Source organism: Eurosta solidaginis, chromosome 3, assembly GCF_040869045.1.
Source record: "Eurosta solidaginis isolate ZX-2024a chromosome 3, ASM4086904v1, whole genome shotgun sequence".
NCBI lineage: Eukaryota > Metazoa > Arthropoda > Insecta > Diptera > Tephritidae > Eurosta > Eurosta solidaginis.
The window spans coordinates 162,854,306-162,871,350 of record NC_090321.1 but is presented as its reverse complement, the minus strand read 5'-3'; the positions used below and the strand labels follow the sequence as shown (position 1 = coordinate 162,871,350).

Here is a 17,045-nt window from a genome sequence, read left to right as displayed (position 1 = left end):
AACTGTTTTAATATTGCAAAAAAAAATCTGAACAAAATGAATACATACAAGACATAAAAACTTAGCTGTGATGTCTTCAACTTCGCTGCTTGCTACTGCTCAGCCGTTTCCGAACTTCGCTGCTGTCACGATAAATAAAGTAAAATAATATACTGAAAGCTTGCTTTTCATGCGTGTCGTTGTCGCCTGCGTCGGTTGTGCTGTGTCCTCTGCTCGCGTCACTTGCTTGGCTGTAATGTCGTGCTGGTGCGATATGCGTTCGTTTGTTGCTGCGCTGTTTCTAAAATGTTGGCGCTCCTATGACTTGCGCTGTTTGATCGCCCAAATGTCGTACTTCTGCCAATGAACTGTTGATACCTCGACCTCAAAATACCGTTTTTTTCGATTACGGTTTTTTTAGATTTATGGCGAAATGCACCTTTTTTAATTTCTACGCCAATTATGTACTTTGTTATTTCGATAACTTATTTCTGCTATTTAATGTTCGAGCAGTTCAAATTTTTTACTTTGATGTTTTTTCGTTTGGCCGATTGCCTTTTAAATTTTTTCAAATGCACGTCTTCGCATGTGTATGAATATGCACGCACTTTTCTTTTGCAAAGTGTTCTCTTTAATGAAATAACTACTGCAAAAATAAATCACTGCGAAGTCATCCCACTTCTGACACCAATTTGTGGGTTCTACTCCGTTTGGTAAATAAAACAACACCGGTTAACATGTAATATAATAGTTTTAATTGGCAATAATTATTTAGTCGCGGTCAAATTTGTCAAGCGTCCGATTCTTAGCTTAGCGGCTGAATTATTTCTCGTCCGTTCAACTTAGCCTCTTTAGTTGTCATTCGTCAGGGTTGTATTGGCAAGTATGTTAGGTGCGATCCTGTACTAGTACGTCTGTCCACTACGGGTTGTGCGGTTATCGATTCCCACAGATATGACAAATGAACCCAAAAGATACTTTAGCGTCACATTCGTTCCCAGGCTCTCAGAAAATTTCACAAACATTATACAAAAACCAAACTTATGCTTAGCCTACAAATCGAATTGCACACTAGCGACATGCTTCACAAAAACAAAAAGCCCAATAGATCAGCAACAACAAAGTAATGTAGTGTACGAAGTAACTTGCAAAGGCAACAACAACGAGAATTGCAACAAGATTTATATCGGGACTACGAAGCGAAATTTAAGCACCAGACTAGCAGAGCACGAGGCTGATATAAGAAAACAAAAACACAGCACAGCACTATCACAGCATGCAATAACAAACAACCACACAGCTGATTTTGCCAACACAAGAATACTAGATAAGGAACGAAGAGAAAAGACGAGATATACTTTGGAGAGCCTAAGTATAATGCAGAAAAGGGAATATACGATTAACAAGAAAGAAGACACCGATGAAATAGCCGCGACTTATTTGTTATGTTTATAGTTTAGTTTAGTATGACAAGAGTACCACGAATGATGGTATCAACATTGTATGTTTATGTTTTTGTAAAATTTAATGCAACAATATCATTGTTTAGTGTTTTTTTTTAACGTAAATATTTAATGTAACAAAAATCTACCATTTTCAGTGTAAGTTAGATATAAATGTTTAATGTGTGTTTTAAACTTTGTGCACCTATATGTAACACCTACTAATGTTGTTTTTGTATTTTTGCTCCTTTTATGAATTTTAAATAAACTTACAGTTACGCTCCTGAAGATGCTTAGCGAAACGTTGAGCTGTAAGGTGGAAAAAGCTTTGTCTTATTCGCACCCCACATAAATAGATCAAACCAGCTTATTTTATATAAAAATAGATAAATTAACTGATCGGATAAATACGAAAAAGTAATTTCTGACTTCGAAACATATGCATGTGTTTGTATAATTATTTTTACTTTGAAATACATATGTCGTGAGCTTAATGTGAAAATGTGCTAAGTCACTTTTTACGAATTTTACAGGAGACGAAAAAAAACTGAATAATTTTTGAAATAACCTTTTTTTCAAAACTGTGAATGAGGATACCTTAGTTGCAGTACTTTGGAGTGTAGAAGCTTTGAAAAAGATAAATAAAAATCATGTATGCTAACCCAGCATTTATTTTATGACTTAGCACAATTTCCTCACTCAAAACAAATTTTTTCTCCTGACTTAGCACTTTTTACTTAATATGTTTCCCCATCACTCCTCCCTTTTAATGATTGAAATATAACACTAAAACACTATATATTTCACAAACAATACTAATTATTTGTCAAACTATTTCTAACTATTGGCGACCACCGTGGTGCGATGGTAGCGTACTCCGCCTACTACACCGAATGCCTTGGGTTCACACCCCGGGCAAAACCACATCAAAATTTTAGAAATAAGGTTTTTCAATTTGAAGACAATTTTTATAAGCGGGGTCACCCCTCGGCAGTGGTTTGCAAGCACTCCGAGTGTATTTCTGCCATGAAAAGCGCTCAGTGAAAACTCATCTGCCTCGCAGATGCCGTTCGGAGTCGCCATAAAACAAGTAGGTCCCGTCCCGCCAATTTGTAGGAAAAATTAAAAAAGGAGCACGACGTAAATTGGAAGAGAAGCTCGGCATAAAATCTCTTCGGAAGTTATCGCGCCTTTCATTTATTTATTTATTTTATTTCTAACAGTTCTGATCTGGATTCTTTTGCCGGATGGTGCGCAGACAATAACTTATTTTTAAATTCAAACAAATGCTGTGTTGTATCTTATTCCATAAAGACAACTGCTACATACTTTATCTACAAACTAAATGCTAAATCTCTTAATCGTTGTCAAGAGAGTAAAGACTTGGGTGTAATTTTTGACTCTAAACTCTTTTTTTCTAGTCACATTGATTTCTTTGTTTCAAAAATGTTGCAATGGTTGGGTTCAGTAGACGTAACACCAGTGACTTTAAGGACCCTATGACGTTGAAGGCACTTTATATATCCTTGGTCAGAAGTGGTATTGAATATTGCTCAATAATATGGAATCCTTTCTATGAATCTGTTGTAATGCTGTAGAATCACTTAGTTTATTTCAATAATATAAATAACAGTTCAATGCTAGTGTAATATGCAACCCATTGTAAATTTTACCAAGTAGCGCAACTAACAGCTGATCGGTGAAAATTCGCACATTCACACGCACAGTTCTCGACTCAGTTTCAAAACAAAACTTTAGATTATTTAATTCAAATTTTAAAGTGAGATAATCCTTACAAATTTATGTATACAGCTTATATATGGCGTTTTTGTTGTTATTAAAACAATAGTTTTATTTATATTAAAGCTTTTATCATTTTTTTTTTTAACTTTGAAAAATCTCCGAACACCATTCCTTCATTATATGACATTCGACTGCCTAGTCCACTGCCTTCCACTCTATTCGCAACATAACCTCTACTTAAGCTGCCAAACTATATAGTAAACAATGAATGATGGTGTCAACATTGTATGTTAATGTTTTTGTAAAATTTAATGCAACAATATCATTGTTTAGTGTTTTTTTTTAACGTAAATATTTAATGTAACAAAAATCTACCATTTTCAGTGTAAGTTAGATATAAATGTTTAATGTGTGTTTTAAACTTTGTGCACCTATATGTAACACCTACTAATGTTGTTTTTGTATTTTTGCTCCTTTTATGAATTTTAAATAAACTTACAGTTACGCTCCTGAAGATGCTTAGCGAAACGTTGAGCTGTAAGGTGGAAAAAGCTTTGTCTTATTCGCACCCCACATAAATAGATCAAACCAGCTTATTTTATATAAAAATAGATAAATTAACTGATCGGATAAATACGAAAAATTAATTTCTGACTTCGAAACATATGCATGTGTTTGTATAATTATTTTTACTTTGAAATACATATGTCGTGAGCTTAATGTGAAAATGTGCTAAGTCACTTTTTACGAATTTTACAGGAGACGAAAAAAAACTGAATAATTTTTGAAATAACCTTTTTTTTCAAAACTGTGAATGAGGATACCTTAGTTGCAGTACTTTTGAGTGTAGAAGCTTTGAAAAAGATAAATAAAAATCATGTATGCTAACCCAGCATTTATTTTATGACTTAGCACAATTTCCTCACTCAAAACAAATTTTTTCTCCTGACTTAGCACTTTTTACTTAATATGTTTCCCCATCACTCCTCCCTTTTAATGATTGAAATATAACACTAAAACACTATATATTTCACAAACAATACTAATTATCATAGTGTACCTATACCAAGTGTGTTCACTAAGCGATAAACGTCAAAACTACAAACAGCCTCGCTCACCTGATGGAAATCTCAGGTCTAGAGTCGCATTTTTGGTCTCAACGACAACATTTTTGACTACCAATCGTATCGACTTTTTCAATTTTTCAATCATTCGGCGCACTCGGTAATGGTATCCATTTTGAATTCGCTGTCATTCCGAATCCAGCGAGTGCCTGTCAGAATGCTTGACAGATAAGTCAACACACTTGTACTTGTACACTATGCTAATTATTTGTCAAACTATTTCTAACTATTGGCGACCACCGTGGTGCGATGGTAGCGTACTCCGCCTACTACACCGAATGCCTTGGGTTCACACCCCGGGCAAAGCCACATCAAAATTTTAGAAATAAGGTTTTTCAATTTGAAGACAATTTTTATAAGCGGGGTCACCCCTCGGCAGTGGTTTGCAAGCACTCCGAGTGTATTTCTGCCATGAAAAGCGCTCAGTGAAAACTCATCTGCCTCGCAGATGCCGTTCGGAGTCGCCATAAAACAAGTAGGTCCCGTCCCGCCAATTTGTAGGAAAAATTTAAAAAGGAGCACGACGTAAATTGGCATAAAATCTCTTCGGAAGTTATCGCGCCTTTCATTTATTTATTTATTTTATTTCTAACAGTTCTGATCTGGATTCTTTTGCCGGATGGTGCGCAGACAATAACTTATTTTTAAATTCAAACAAATGCTGTGTTGTATCTTATTCCATAAAGACAACTGCTACATACTTTATCTACAAACTAAATGCTAAATCTCTTAATCGTTGTCAAGAGAGTAAAGACTTGGGTGTAATTTTTGACTCTAAACTCTTTTTTTCTAGTCACATTGATTTCTTTGTTTCAAAAATGTTGCAATGGTTGGGTTCAGTAGACGTAACACCAGTGACTTTAAGGACCCTATGACGTTGAAGGCACTTTATATATCCTTGGTCAGAAGTGGTATTGAATATTGCTCAATAATATGGAATCCTTTCTATGAATCTGTTGTAATGCTGTAGAATCACTTAGTTTATTTCAATAATATAAATAACAGTTCAATGCTAGTGTAATATGCAACCCATTGTAAATTTTACCAAGTAGCGCAACTAACAGCTGATCGGTGAAAATTCGCACATTCACACGCACAGTTCTCGACTCAGTTTCAAAACAAAACTTTAGATTATTTAATTCAAATTTTAAAGTGAGATAATCCTTACAAATTTATGTATACAGCTTATATATGGCGTTTTTGTTGTTATTAAAACAATAGTTTTATTTATATTAAAGCTTTTATCATTTTTTTTTTTTAACTTTGAAAAATCTCCGAACACCATTCCTTCATTATATGACATTCGACTGCCTAGTCCACTGCCTTCCACTCTATTCGCAACATAACCTCTACTTAAGCTGCCAAACTATATAGTAAACAATGATGCAACCGATCTCTTTTCTTCTCCGAATACAACTGCTTCTTTTATTCTTTTCGTTTCTCTTCATTCGTTGCTTATGTTCTATTAGGTTGCCATATCGGCGTAACTTAAATATATCAGAGTTAATATACTATGAGCGTATTGACGTAGAATATATCAAATATACACGTAGAATAATTACATTGTTAGCGCATATACGCATTATACTACAACTTGGCCATTCTGATAAAAAAAAATTGTATGAATAGTTTCTAGATTATTTTGCCAAAATGTGTTTACCTTATTAAAATATAACAACAGTTTCTAAATGCATCAACATATATTCATGCTTACATCTACGAAATACCAAAATGATACATGTATACATCACACTCATCACATTATTTTCCAACTAATACTAGATTAACGCAACATGTAATTTACATATGAAAGAACGTAAATTTTTTTCATTTCAACTATTTCCATTTCAACTATTTTGCTGTCGTACTTCGGCCATTCTGACTTTATGATTGCCCACAATCATATTAGTGTTGCTTTCTTTTAAGGAAGGTGATTAATTAAGAAGCCACTTGCGCATATGAGATGCTTCTACAATACCATTGTATGGGAGCTGAGTTATTTGACAATTTTCAATGTCTCTAATGACGTATCTGTCATTTGGTAACACTTTATGGATTACGTATGGCCCTTTGAAAGTTTCAATTAGTTTTTTGTTAACTCCTACCGTGTTGTCAATATTTCTTATAACAACAAATTCCCCCTTTTCATACACTTTTGCCGGTTTACTTCTCTGAAGAAAATACTTAAGATTCCTTTCTTGCGATTTCTGAATTTCATTTGAGGCATCTGATCTAATTTCATTAAAACTGATATTACTTGAGTTTTGTCTATTTTCTAAATGTTCACTGAGATAGTCTATGGTAGTTCCACGTTGGTTAACCCCGAATAAGAGTTGAGATGATGTATACTTTGTGGAGCTATGTTTGGAGTTATTCAACGAAAATTCGACTTTGACTAACATCTTGCTCTAATCAGCGTGATTAATTGGATTACTTAGTTTCGCCAGCATTCTCTTTAATGTACTATTAACCCTCTCTACCTGTCCATTAGCCTGAGCTGAAGCAACTGCAATTTTTACATGCACAATACTCAATTTTAAAAGATAAGAAGTAAAATCAAGTGAAGTAAAACACGTTCCTCGGTCACTGATTATTCGTTTGGGTCTACTATAACTGGTAAAATACTTTTCTAAACATGATATTACTTCCTTCGTACTAGTTGATTTAACAGCGAATAACTTTACAAATTTCGTAAATGCATCAATAACAAAAAATATATGCTTGCGTTGCGAATCTATTGAAGGTAGTGGTCCAAAATGATCCACATGTAATGTATGGAACGGTACTGGTTCTTTTGCAATACTATGGAGGTTTCTTTCATATATTCGAACTGGCGTGGAACACATTATACATTTAATACAATTATTTATATAGTTTACAATTTTATCTTTCATACCTGCAAACCAGTAAAAGTTTCAAATTTCGTCATATGTCTTTTCTATGCCTAAATGACCTATTTTTTCATGAAAAAGACGCATTACATTAGATTCCATTTCCGATGGAACATATAATTGGAGGAAACCTGATTTGCTTTGTCGAAAAACTACACCGTCCTGTAACTTGTAATATTCTACAATTTCCGTTTCTAAGCGATCTCGCAGTTTTAAAATATGTTCGTCTCTGTTCTGAGCTGCTCGTATTATGAAGTCTAAGTCATTCATATCCGCTGGAGTAACTACTTAACATTTGATATTATCTGCAATACCGTTAAGTTCTTCTTCAGTATGATTATTATAACTCTGAACGATTGTTTGACTGATCTCATCCGAGGACATCACATCCGACAGCTCAGGTTGTGCTAATTGTTTACTAACTGGCTTATCCTCAGGCGTCGGAGATGAAATTGCTGCATAGGGATAAGTTTTCTTGCTTCTTGTCGTCAAAGCAGAGAGAGAGACTTCGGTGCGGTGGGTTGTGTTTTGCCGCTGCGTAAAGATTTTCCTTGTGTTTATTATTAAAATCTGTGATTTTGTGTTATTGGTGTTCCTATGATGCAAAAGCAATTTTACCGAGATAGTGACTCTTAACTCTACATAATTTTTATTATAAATATTGCTTAATATAATTAGGCAACTTAATTTTTTATATCTTTATTGTCATGCCTTGTGCTTGTGGACAAAGGGTTGATCGGTCACATCCGAAGATTCAGTGTATGAAGTGCAAAGAGATTTTTCATATAAGCTGTGTTGGTATGCTGCAGACTGATGTGGATTTTCTAACCTCGTCTGATAAACCATTCTTTTGTAAAGTTTGTTCTCTTGAGCGTCGGTCTTCGATTCGCTCTCCTCCGCCACCCGCTGCTTTTGAAGATAATTATATTTCTAAACCCAGCGGTAATTTAGCCTCATTCTCTGATAATAGCAAACAAAGTGAAACATTAGCTTTGCCCTCAAATAAGCAACAATCAATGCTGCAATCTATCTTGAAGGAACTTTCTTATCTAAGAGCTGATAATGCTTCTATGCTGTCGTTGATCAAAAATTATCGAGATGATAAACAACTTTTTGTGCAAAAGACGGAAGAACTTTTTGCCGAAATTCAATCATTGCGGGCCGAAATAGTTGATAAAAATGAGGATATATCGAAACTAACTCTCGAGCTAAAAAACCTTCAAAGCATTGTTGGTAGCTTAGCTAAAGAAAAAAAGAGTAAAAATGGTGCAATGGGCAAAAGCAAAATTGTTGTATCTACTGCAAATCAGCCTGAGCAAAGCTCTCCTTCAATATCATCCGTCATATGCGCGGCATCTAATGAAATTAATAATAAATCTGTCGCCGTAACTACTGCTAATCAGTCTCGTCAATGCTCGTCTCTTGTATCATCAGCTAATAATAATAATACTATACCAGTCTCTCGTGCTGCGGCGTGCTCAGCTATGTTATATTCTACTGTTGTCACAAATGCATTAAAGGCGAAAGCTACGTCGAATACTGCTGCTGCTGTTACTTTGTGTGCTTCTTCGCTGCCAGATGATACTCTACCACATGCTAAACCTGTTTTTAGTTCTGCTGTTACTCTCTCTACTACATTAACAGAGAATCAAAATTCTTTAGCTAAAACATTTGCTGTACCTATGCAAGCATCCCAGCAGTCTACTACTACTAAGCTTATTAGTGATACTACGCCATCTTCATTAATAAATGGTCCTAGTACTGGCCATTTGTCCTCCAATGGATTGGACCACTCACTTGATTTGTCGTCTACTAGTCGTACTATTCCAAATGCTACAACACATACTGTGTCTCATGTTTCCGAATGGAAAACTAATAATAAATCTAACCGAAAGCCTCGTAAACAGCCTTTACTTGTTGGATCCAGCCACAGTCAGGAACTTGGTGTCGTACGATCGATGAAGTGGCTCCACATATCCTCGTTCTTACCTAGCGTTTCTTCCGACAATATTATATCTTATGTTTCTAAACATGCCTCAATTGAGAAGCGTTTTCTGGTGTGCATTAAGCTTGTGAAGAAGGATGTTATTGAAGGTGATCTAAGGAAAGTCAACTTTAAATTGGGTGTTGAAGATTGGTGTTATGAGAAGATGTTAAATGCCGATATTTGGCCTGCGAATGTTAAACTTCGTCCCTTCCAGTTTTTTCGAAAGGAGGTTGTGTCACCACTCAAAACATAAATGCCCAGTCTCCAGTCATAATGCATAATAAGCCCTTGAAAATATATTTTCATAACGTGTCTGGTTTAAGAACAAAATCTAAAGTACTCTTTGACTTGAGCTCTCACTCGGACTATGATATTGTGGTTCTTATTGAGAGCTGGCCCAATGAAAATTTTTTTAGCAACGAATTCTTCAATCCTAAGCTATATAATGTTTTTAGGAAGGACAGAGACTTCGCGAAAACCAAGACTTCAAGAGGTGGAGGTGTACTCATTGCAGTTTCCACGCTGTTCATTGGTTCCCTTGGCAAATGGGGACTCGCTCTTAGATCAACTTTGTGTATCAATTTGCAGCAGCTCTAAACTTCTAATCTGTGCATCGTATATTCCGCCGTCTAGTGCTGATGGACTTTATAAAGCACATATTGACATATTTTAGCTTTATTTACTAAGCATGATTTTAACCTGTGCAATATAAGCTGGAATAGACTAGATGATAGTTTTTCTTTGTTTCCTAATAATGTTACTAGTTTCGCTGAGTCTTATGTAATTGATAATTTGTTAAGTCTTAATCTTGTCCAGGTTAATAGTTTCATTAACAGACTCTTAAAAATTTTGGATCTTATATTTATTAGCGATAATATGAATTTTTCATTAAATGAGTGCCTGGATCCTTTGTCGGCTGCAAATCAACATCATGTTCCACTAGTGTTAAACTTGGAATTTTATAATTTTAACTCTATTTGTGCAGATAACCATTCTACTAGTTTTTGTTTTAAAAATTGCGATTTTGATTCTGTCAACTCTGAAATGTCCTCTTTAGACTGGGATTGTCTTTTCTATGGTCAATCTTTACATGACTGCTTTGACATTTTTAAATTTAAAGTTAACAGCATCTGCAAGAGCATTATTCCTATTAATAAAAAAAGATCTTATAAAATTCCATGGTATACTATAGACTTAAAGAAACTAAAAAATTTAAGAAACAAATTTTATAAAAAATTTAAGTCTTCAGGCTCTTCTTCCCATAGAGATCTATATCTGCGTTACTCGAAGGAGTTTAAATCCATGAGTAGGGTGCTACATAAAAATTATGTTCAGAAATATGAAACTGAAATCAAAACCAACCCTAAAGCATTTTGGCTTTATGTTAAGTCTAAAAAATCGTGTTCTATTATTCCGTCTGAGGTATTCTATAAAGAAACCATTGCTTCGACCTCCTATGAGGCTGCAAATCTTTTTGCGGACTTTTTTAGTTCCAACTTTGAGTCTGACATTGAAGAAACTGAAAACCGGGGCCCAGTCGTTGACTCTCCTATCAATTTTGGTTCTCTCAACCTAATAATTTATGATGTAAAGATGGCATTAGGAATATTAGTTACACAACACAGACTGATGTCGATGGTTTATCGGCCTGCCTATTTAAAAATTGTGCAGCTTTTGCTTACCCTCTTTTAATTTTACTCAATAAATCGCTTGATAGTGGCGAATTTATCAATGCTTGGAAGATTACTTCTATTACCCCTATTTTTAAAAGCGGTAACAAGAATGATATTGCCAATTACAGACCCATCTCTAAATTGTCTTCGGTTTCTTAATTATTTGAGTACATTGTTAAACAGAAAATGTTGTTTGCCATTAAGAGCTTGATATCACCTAATCAGCATGGCTTCGTGCCAGGAAGATCTACCACAACAAATCTAGCCATATTTTCAGAATTCTGTTTATCAGCTTTTGGTAACCGTTGTCAAGTTGACACCATCTATACGGACTTTTCGAAAGCTTTTGATCAAGTTAGCCACTCGCTTTTATTATCCAAACTAGCTAGTTTGGGATTTCACTCCATGTTTTTATTGTGGATAAGGGCGTATCTTTCATCTAGAAGCTGTGTAGTAAAAGTTGACAATACGTCATCTCGTTCTTTTTTTGCCTCCTCTGGTGTTCCCCAGGGTAGTATTTTGGGTCCGGTGCTCTTTATTATCTTTATAAATGACATATCAAGCTGCTTTCGACACTCACAATTTCTGTTATATGCTGATGACCTGAAAATATTTTCGGCTGTCACCAGTCACCTGGACTCTGTTAAGTTACAAGAGGATCTTAATAACGTTGTAGCCTGGTGTAATAGTAACCGATTACATTTGAACATAAAAAAGTGTTTTCATATTTCGTTCTCAAAGTCTCGTTCTCCCATTCCCACCTCTTATTGTATCGAGGACTCTCAACTTTGCTCCCTTAGAGAAATTCCGGATCTCGGTGTTGTCTTTGACTCCAACTTCTTATTTCTTGGTCATATAAATTACATAATTGCTAAATCCTACTCAATGCTTCCATTTATTCGCCGGTTTGGCTCAGATTTTAAGGACCCTTATACACTGAAATTATTGTATACGAGTTTGGTACGTTCAAAGTTAGAGTATGCTGTCTTTATCTGGAGACCTTATTATGATTGTCATATCAATAGGATTGAACGAATTCAAAAATCTTTTATTCGATTCGCTCTTCGGTCGATTGGGTTCATGGATCCGTTACCCTCGTACACTGCTAGATGCCAGCTAATTAACTTAAAATTGTTATACTCCAGAAGAATCATTCTGTCACTTTCTTTTGTTTATGACATAGTTCGTGGAACTATTGATTCCTCTGCCTTGCTAGAATGCATTTTATTTCATATCCCAGCCCGAAGCTTGAGGAGTAATGACATCTTTTCTCAAGGGTACATGATGTTGATTTCTCTCTACCAAAAACTAAATTTAAATTGTTATTAAATAGGACCGTTAATTAATTTGTAATTAAATGTTTTTATTCTACTTAGTCTGTATGAAAATGTATATTTTCTAGATGTCTTAAATAAATAAATAAATAAATATGCCGTGCGTTTAAATTCTGCATGTTCTTCACTGAACTCTGAATTATGGCATCTACTGAGGGCATCTACATGACCCATTATAACCCCATTTCGATGTTGAATTTTATAGTCATAATTTTGTAATTCCAGTGCCCAACGGCTTATTTTCGGACAAACGTTTTTTCTATTAAGAGTTAAAGTAACTGCGTTACAATCCGTAACCACCTTGAAAGTTATTCCTCGTAAATAGCAATCAAATCTTCTTAGCGCATGTATTATTGCAAGTGTCTCCAGCTCAAAACTATGTAGACGTGACTCTTGTGGTTGTGTTTCCTTAGAGAAATAAAATACCGGATGATATTTTCCATCTTCTTGCCGCTGCAAGAGAACAGCTCCAAAACCTACTTTACTGGCATCTGTTTGAAGTTTTGTCTCTTTATCCGGGCTATAAATTGATAGAATTGGCTTTGACATAAGCTTAGATTTAAGTTCTTCAAAAGCTTTAATACATAGATCGTTGATTTCAAATTTTGATCCATTTCTAAGTAAACTTTGTATAGGATTAGCAATTTTCGCGTAGTTCGGAATAAATTTTCGAAAATAGGAGAAGAGTCCTAAGCAAGCTTTAACCTCTTTTAAACTTCGGGGCATAGGATAATTTTTTATTGACATAATATGATCATCACTTGGCTTAATTCCATTCTCGTTAATCGAATAACCTAAATATTTTATCTTCTGAAAAGCAAACCTACATTTGTCTATGTTTAATTCTAATCCACGCTTAGCAAGACGTTTAAGGACTTCTGTTAGCAATTCTATATGTGATAGTAAACTGTACGATGCTATGGATATATCATCAAGGTATACTACAATTTTCTTTGAATCTATCAAGTCCTGCAAACACCGACGTATATAACGCTGGAAAACCGATGGTCCATGTTTCAATCCAAAAGGTACCCTATTATATTCAAACTGGCCATCGGGTGTTACAAACGAGGTATATTTTTTCGATTCCTCACTCACATTAATATGGAAAAACCCGTTCCGTAAGTCTAATGAAGAGTAAATTTTTTTTCCCGCAAAATATTCTAAACAGACTTCAATTAAGGGTATTGGGAAATTATGTTTTAAAGTAAATTTGTTTAATGCCCGATAATCCACACATTTACGAAAATCACCATTTTTCTTCTTAACCATCACAATCGGTGATGCATATGGTGAGTCACTTGGCCTGATGATACCTTTTTTTAAAAGATCGCTTATAATTTCTCGCAAAGCAACACGCTCTTCTACAGCTAACCGTCTTGGTCCAAATTAAAGGGAGTCTCACTTGTTAATTTAATAGTCATCTTGTAATCAATTGGGTCAACGTCAATCTCTGCCATAATATAATTATTGATAATTATATTTCTTATATGTGTAATCATTTCACTACCTAACTGAGGGTTTATATCAAATGCATCATGGGCACTATTAGTATCAATGGTCATTAACGCAAATATCTCAGTTCCCAAAGGTGTTTCAAATTCAATATTTCCTTTAAATTTGTCTATTTTCTCTGATATACGAGAATCGCTAAAATTTTTGTTTTCAATCGCAAGTGACTTATTCACCTCTGTCATTAACGCAGGTTCATATGTACAAAAAGAAGAATTTGTTTTACTTCCACTTTTATTATTCATATTTTGGATTTCATAACAAAGAAGAATATTAAGATTTTTTAGACATTTCCGTCCCAAAAGAATGGGCACTGGAAGAAAATTATCTGGTACTACAAAAAATATCGTTTTATAATTGTGGTTTTTATATTTAATGTTGCAATAAATAGTTCCATATGTTCTTATTTGCGCGTTACCCAAACCGCAATATGACGTATTAAATAATTTATGTTTTTCTTTAAACGACGTTTCAGACATCCGAATTAGATTTATGGGGCTTCCTGTATCAAAAATGGATTTAAGGTTCGTTGTTTTTTTACACATACCGTCATTATTAAGAAATGCAACACTTACCTCATCTACAAAATTAATAAAATTCCCCGATTGTACATCGTTAGTTTGCATTACTGTAGCTACTGTCTTCTTCAAACGCTGAACATATTTCGGATTCGTACAAGCCTTGTGATCATGCCCCAGTTTCCAACAGTTAAAACATACACCCTTTGAACGAACTTCATATGGACAATCATATTTAAGATGACCAAATTTGGAGCAATTGTAGCAACGATTATTTACAGCTGAAATTTCTATCGGAACTTTGTTTTTGTTGTAACTTTGTGTATTAGGTGACTGCCTTCGCACTGCATTACGATGCTCTGCCATGTTAGCAACCTCTTTCAAATCGGTGATGTTCTTTGCATTACAAAATAATGCATAGTCTATTGCACGATCTTCTAAACCATGTGAAACGAATGCAACCAACCCATATTCCGATACATCACTACCCCGAGCAATCGCTTCCATTTCCAAAATATACCTTCGCACGGTTTCATCACTTTTCTTTCGGCGGTACTGTAAAGCTTTGTAGATTTCTTGACGGGAAACGGAATGGTCAAACTCTTTTAACAAATTCGCTTTCAACTTTTCGTATATCACAGGCCCTTTTGTTAAAAGCAATCGAGCGGTACCTGCTAAGGAATTTCTCAAAGCCAAAAATTTGAAGAGTTCACCTGCCTTGACCTGCTCAAAAATTTGTTCAAGATGACGTATAAAATCTGATGCACTGTACATACGATTGTCACCATCAAACTTAACTATTGAGGGCTCAATTTCTTGGAAAAAAACTCTACGCGCTGACTTGTATAGATGCTGGTCATTATTTTCCAGCTCACTTTTTTCTTTTTTTAATTTTAAAATGTCATACTCTTTGCGTAAAACGAATAACTCTTCATCTAAAGCATTTGACATTTTGTTCAAATCAAATTTATTTGCGGCGGTTGTATTTTCTACGGCTTCTTTTTCGTTTTCAGCGGCATCGTTGGCATAAGCCGTTCGGATTTCGTTAGGTACAACGAAATGAGCTCCGACGTCGGCGGCGGTGTTGACAGCGGTATGAACGTTGACGGCATGAACGGGATCATCAGCTTCTACTTTGAGGTTCTTAGTAAAAATTTCATCGATTGCAGCGGTGTATGTATTTTGGTGTAAAGCGAAAATATTTTCAGCGTCGGCTAACCATTCCGTTAGCAACAGGATTAAAGGCGCCTTCAACTCCAACTGCTTGAAAAACGCTGTCCTGCGATTTTGCATCATCGCCATCCCAAAGTAAATGGCATGCAAATTTCTCGGCTTTTTTGCGATTTCGTGCGAAAATCTTTCGTAGGTCTGCTACCGTAGCTTTTGCTTCTACCTCAATATCAGCAGCTGCTAGCACTTGTATTAACTGCTGTTTTTTAAGAGAATTTTCCATTTTTCTTATATTGTTGTACTTATTAAAAAGTGTATTTGGGCAAATGTATTTTTGTAAATTTCTTTTAAATTAAACTTTGGCGTGCGCGACCACTTCTGAGATGCAATATGCAACCGATCTCTTTTCTTCTCCGAATACAACTGCTTCTTTTATTCTTTTCGTTGCTCTTCATTCGTTGCTTATGTTCTATTAGGTTGCCATATCGGCGTAACTTAAATATATCAGAATTAATATACTATGAGGGTATTGACGTAGAATATATCAAATATACACGTAGAATAATTACATTGTTACCGCATGCACGCATTATACTACACTAGTATCGATTATTATGCTTATTAATAGTATCGAGTTTAATACTTAAGGCTAGTATGTAGGTGTATTTATAACAACTTACCCCCCTCAGAGAAGAAAACTTCGAAATTACGTTGAGATGAATGTAGTTTTCAGTTTATCCATTCTTCGTAGGGCTGAAAATTTTCATCGTACGTTAGACGTTGTTTTGGAACGCGCTGGCGTTGTAACCGTCTGGGCTCAGATACTGTCTGCTCCTCAGTAGTACTTCCATTTTCTGACGATGTCGCTGGTTCTTCTAACTCAGCTTGAGTATTGGTGTCTTGAGCCGTGGTTGAAAACGTTGGTCTTTCAGCTGCGATTGCTTCATCTGGTAGCTCATCATAATGATCATTTCTGTGTTCGGGAATACTGACGCCGATTCGATGAATTTGGTTGAAGTGTCGTTTCCATATTCTGCCATCATCCAAGAGGACGTTATAGTGCAATTCCTCAAGTTTTCTGAGAATACGACCAAATTGATACTTTTTATCGTAGTAATCTCGCACTGATACACGTTCCCCTTCGTACAACTTCCGACTCGCCGGTTTAATTTGTTTTTCTCGGTCATCTTGTGCTACCGGCAACAGCAAATGCAATCTTGAACGAATTTGCCTGTTAAACATTCGCTGTGCTGGTGATTCGCCCGTGGATGTATTTACCATTCGACGGTAACACATTAAAATTTGTGCCAATTTTGTGTCTATGTCTTTCGTACTGCTGTGCATTGCTTTGAGCTTATCTTTCAGCGTCTGCACATACCTTTCGGCCTGTCCGTTTGTCGCCGATTGAAATGGTGCACTTCGTTTATGTGTAATACATTGCTTCGCAAAAATTGCCTAAACTCATTCGACGTGAGTTGTGTCCCGTTGTCGCTGACTAATAATTTTGGAATTCCAAACGTTGCGAAAATTTGGCGGCAAACTTTGATTGTCGACTGTGTTGTGATATTATTCATTATATGTATTTCTGGCCATTTGCTGTATGCGTCTACCAGATTGAAGAAATACTTCCCCATAAACGGTCCTGCAAAATCGACGTGAACTCTTTCAAAAA

The 17,045-nt window shown here is 35.4% G+C and overlaps 1 protein-coding gene across 2 annotated transcripts in view; it reads right to left on the bottom strand.

Annotated features, from left to right (window-relative positions):
* LOC137244536 (uncharacterized) overlaps nucleotides 1-16,435 on the bottom strand; it is a 169,775-nt gene extending 153,340 nt beyond the window's left edge. Inside the window, exons 1-2 of one of the 2 annotated variants that reach the window (XM_067773636.1) lie at nucleotides 14,261-16,431; nucleotides 13,704-14,187 (exon numbers count right to left, since the gene is read on the bottom strand). In XM_067773636.1, the coding sequence (XP_067629737.1) occupies nucleotides 14,176-14,187; nucleotides 14,261-15,505 (1,257 nt within the window). In that variant the 5' untranslated portion in view covers nucleotides 15,506-16,431 and the 3' untranslated portion in view covers nucleotides 13,704-14,175. Of the gene's footprint in view, nucleotides 1-13,703; nucleotides 14,188-14,260 lie in introns of those variants that run through there. The other variant, XR_010951084.1, reaches the window with a different exon arrangement.
* Between the last annotated feature and the right edge of the window lie 610 nt (nucleotides 16,436-17,045).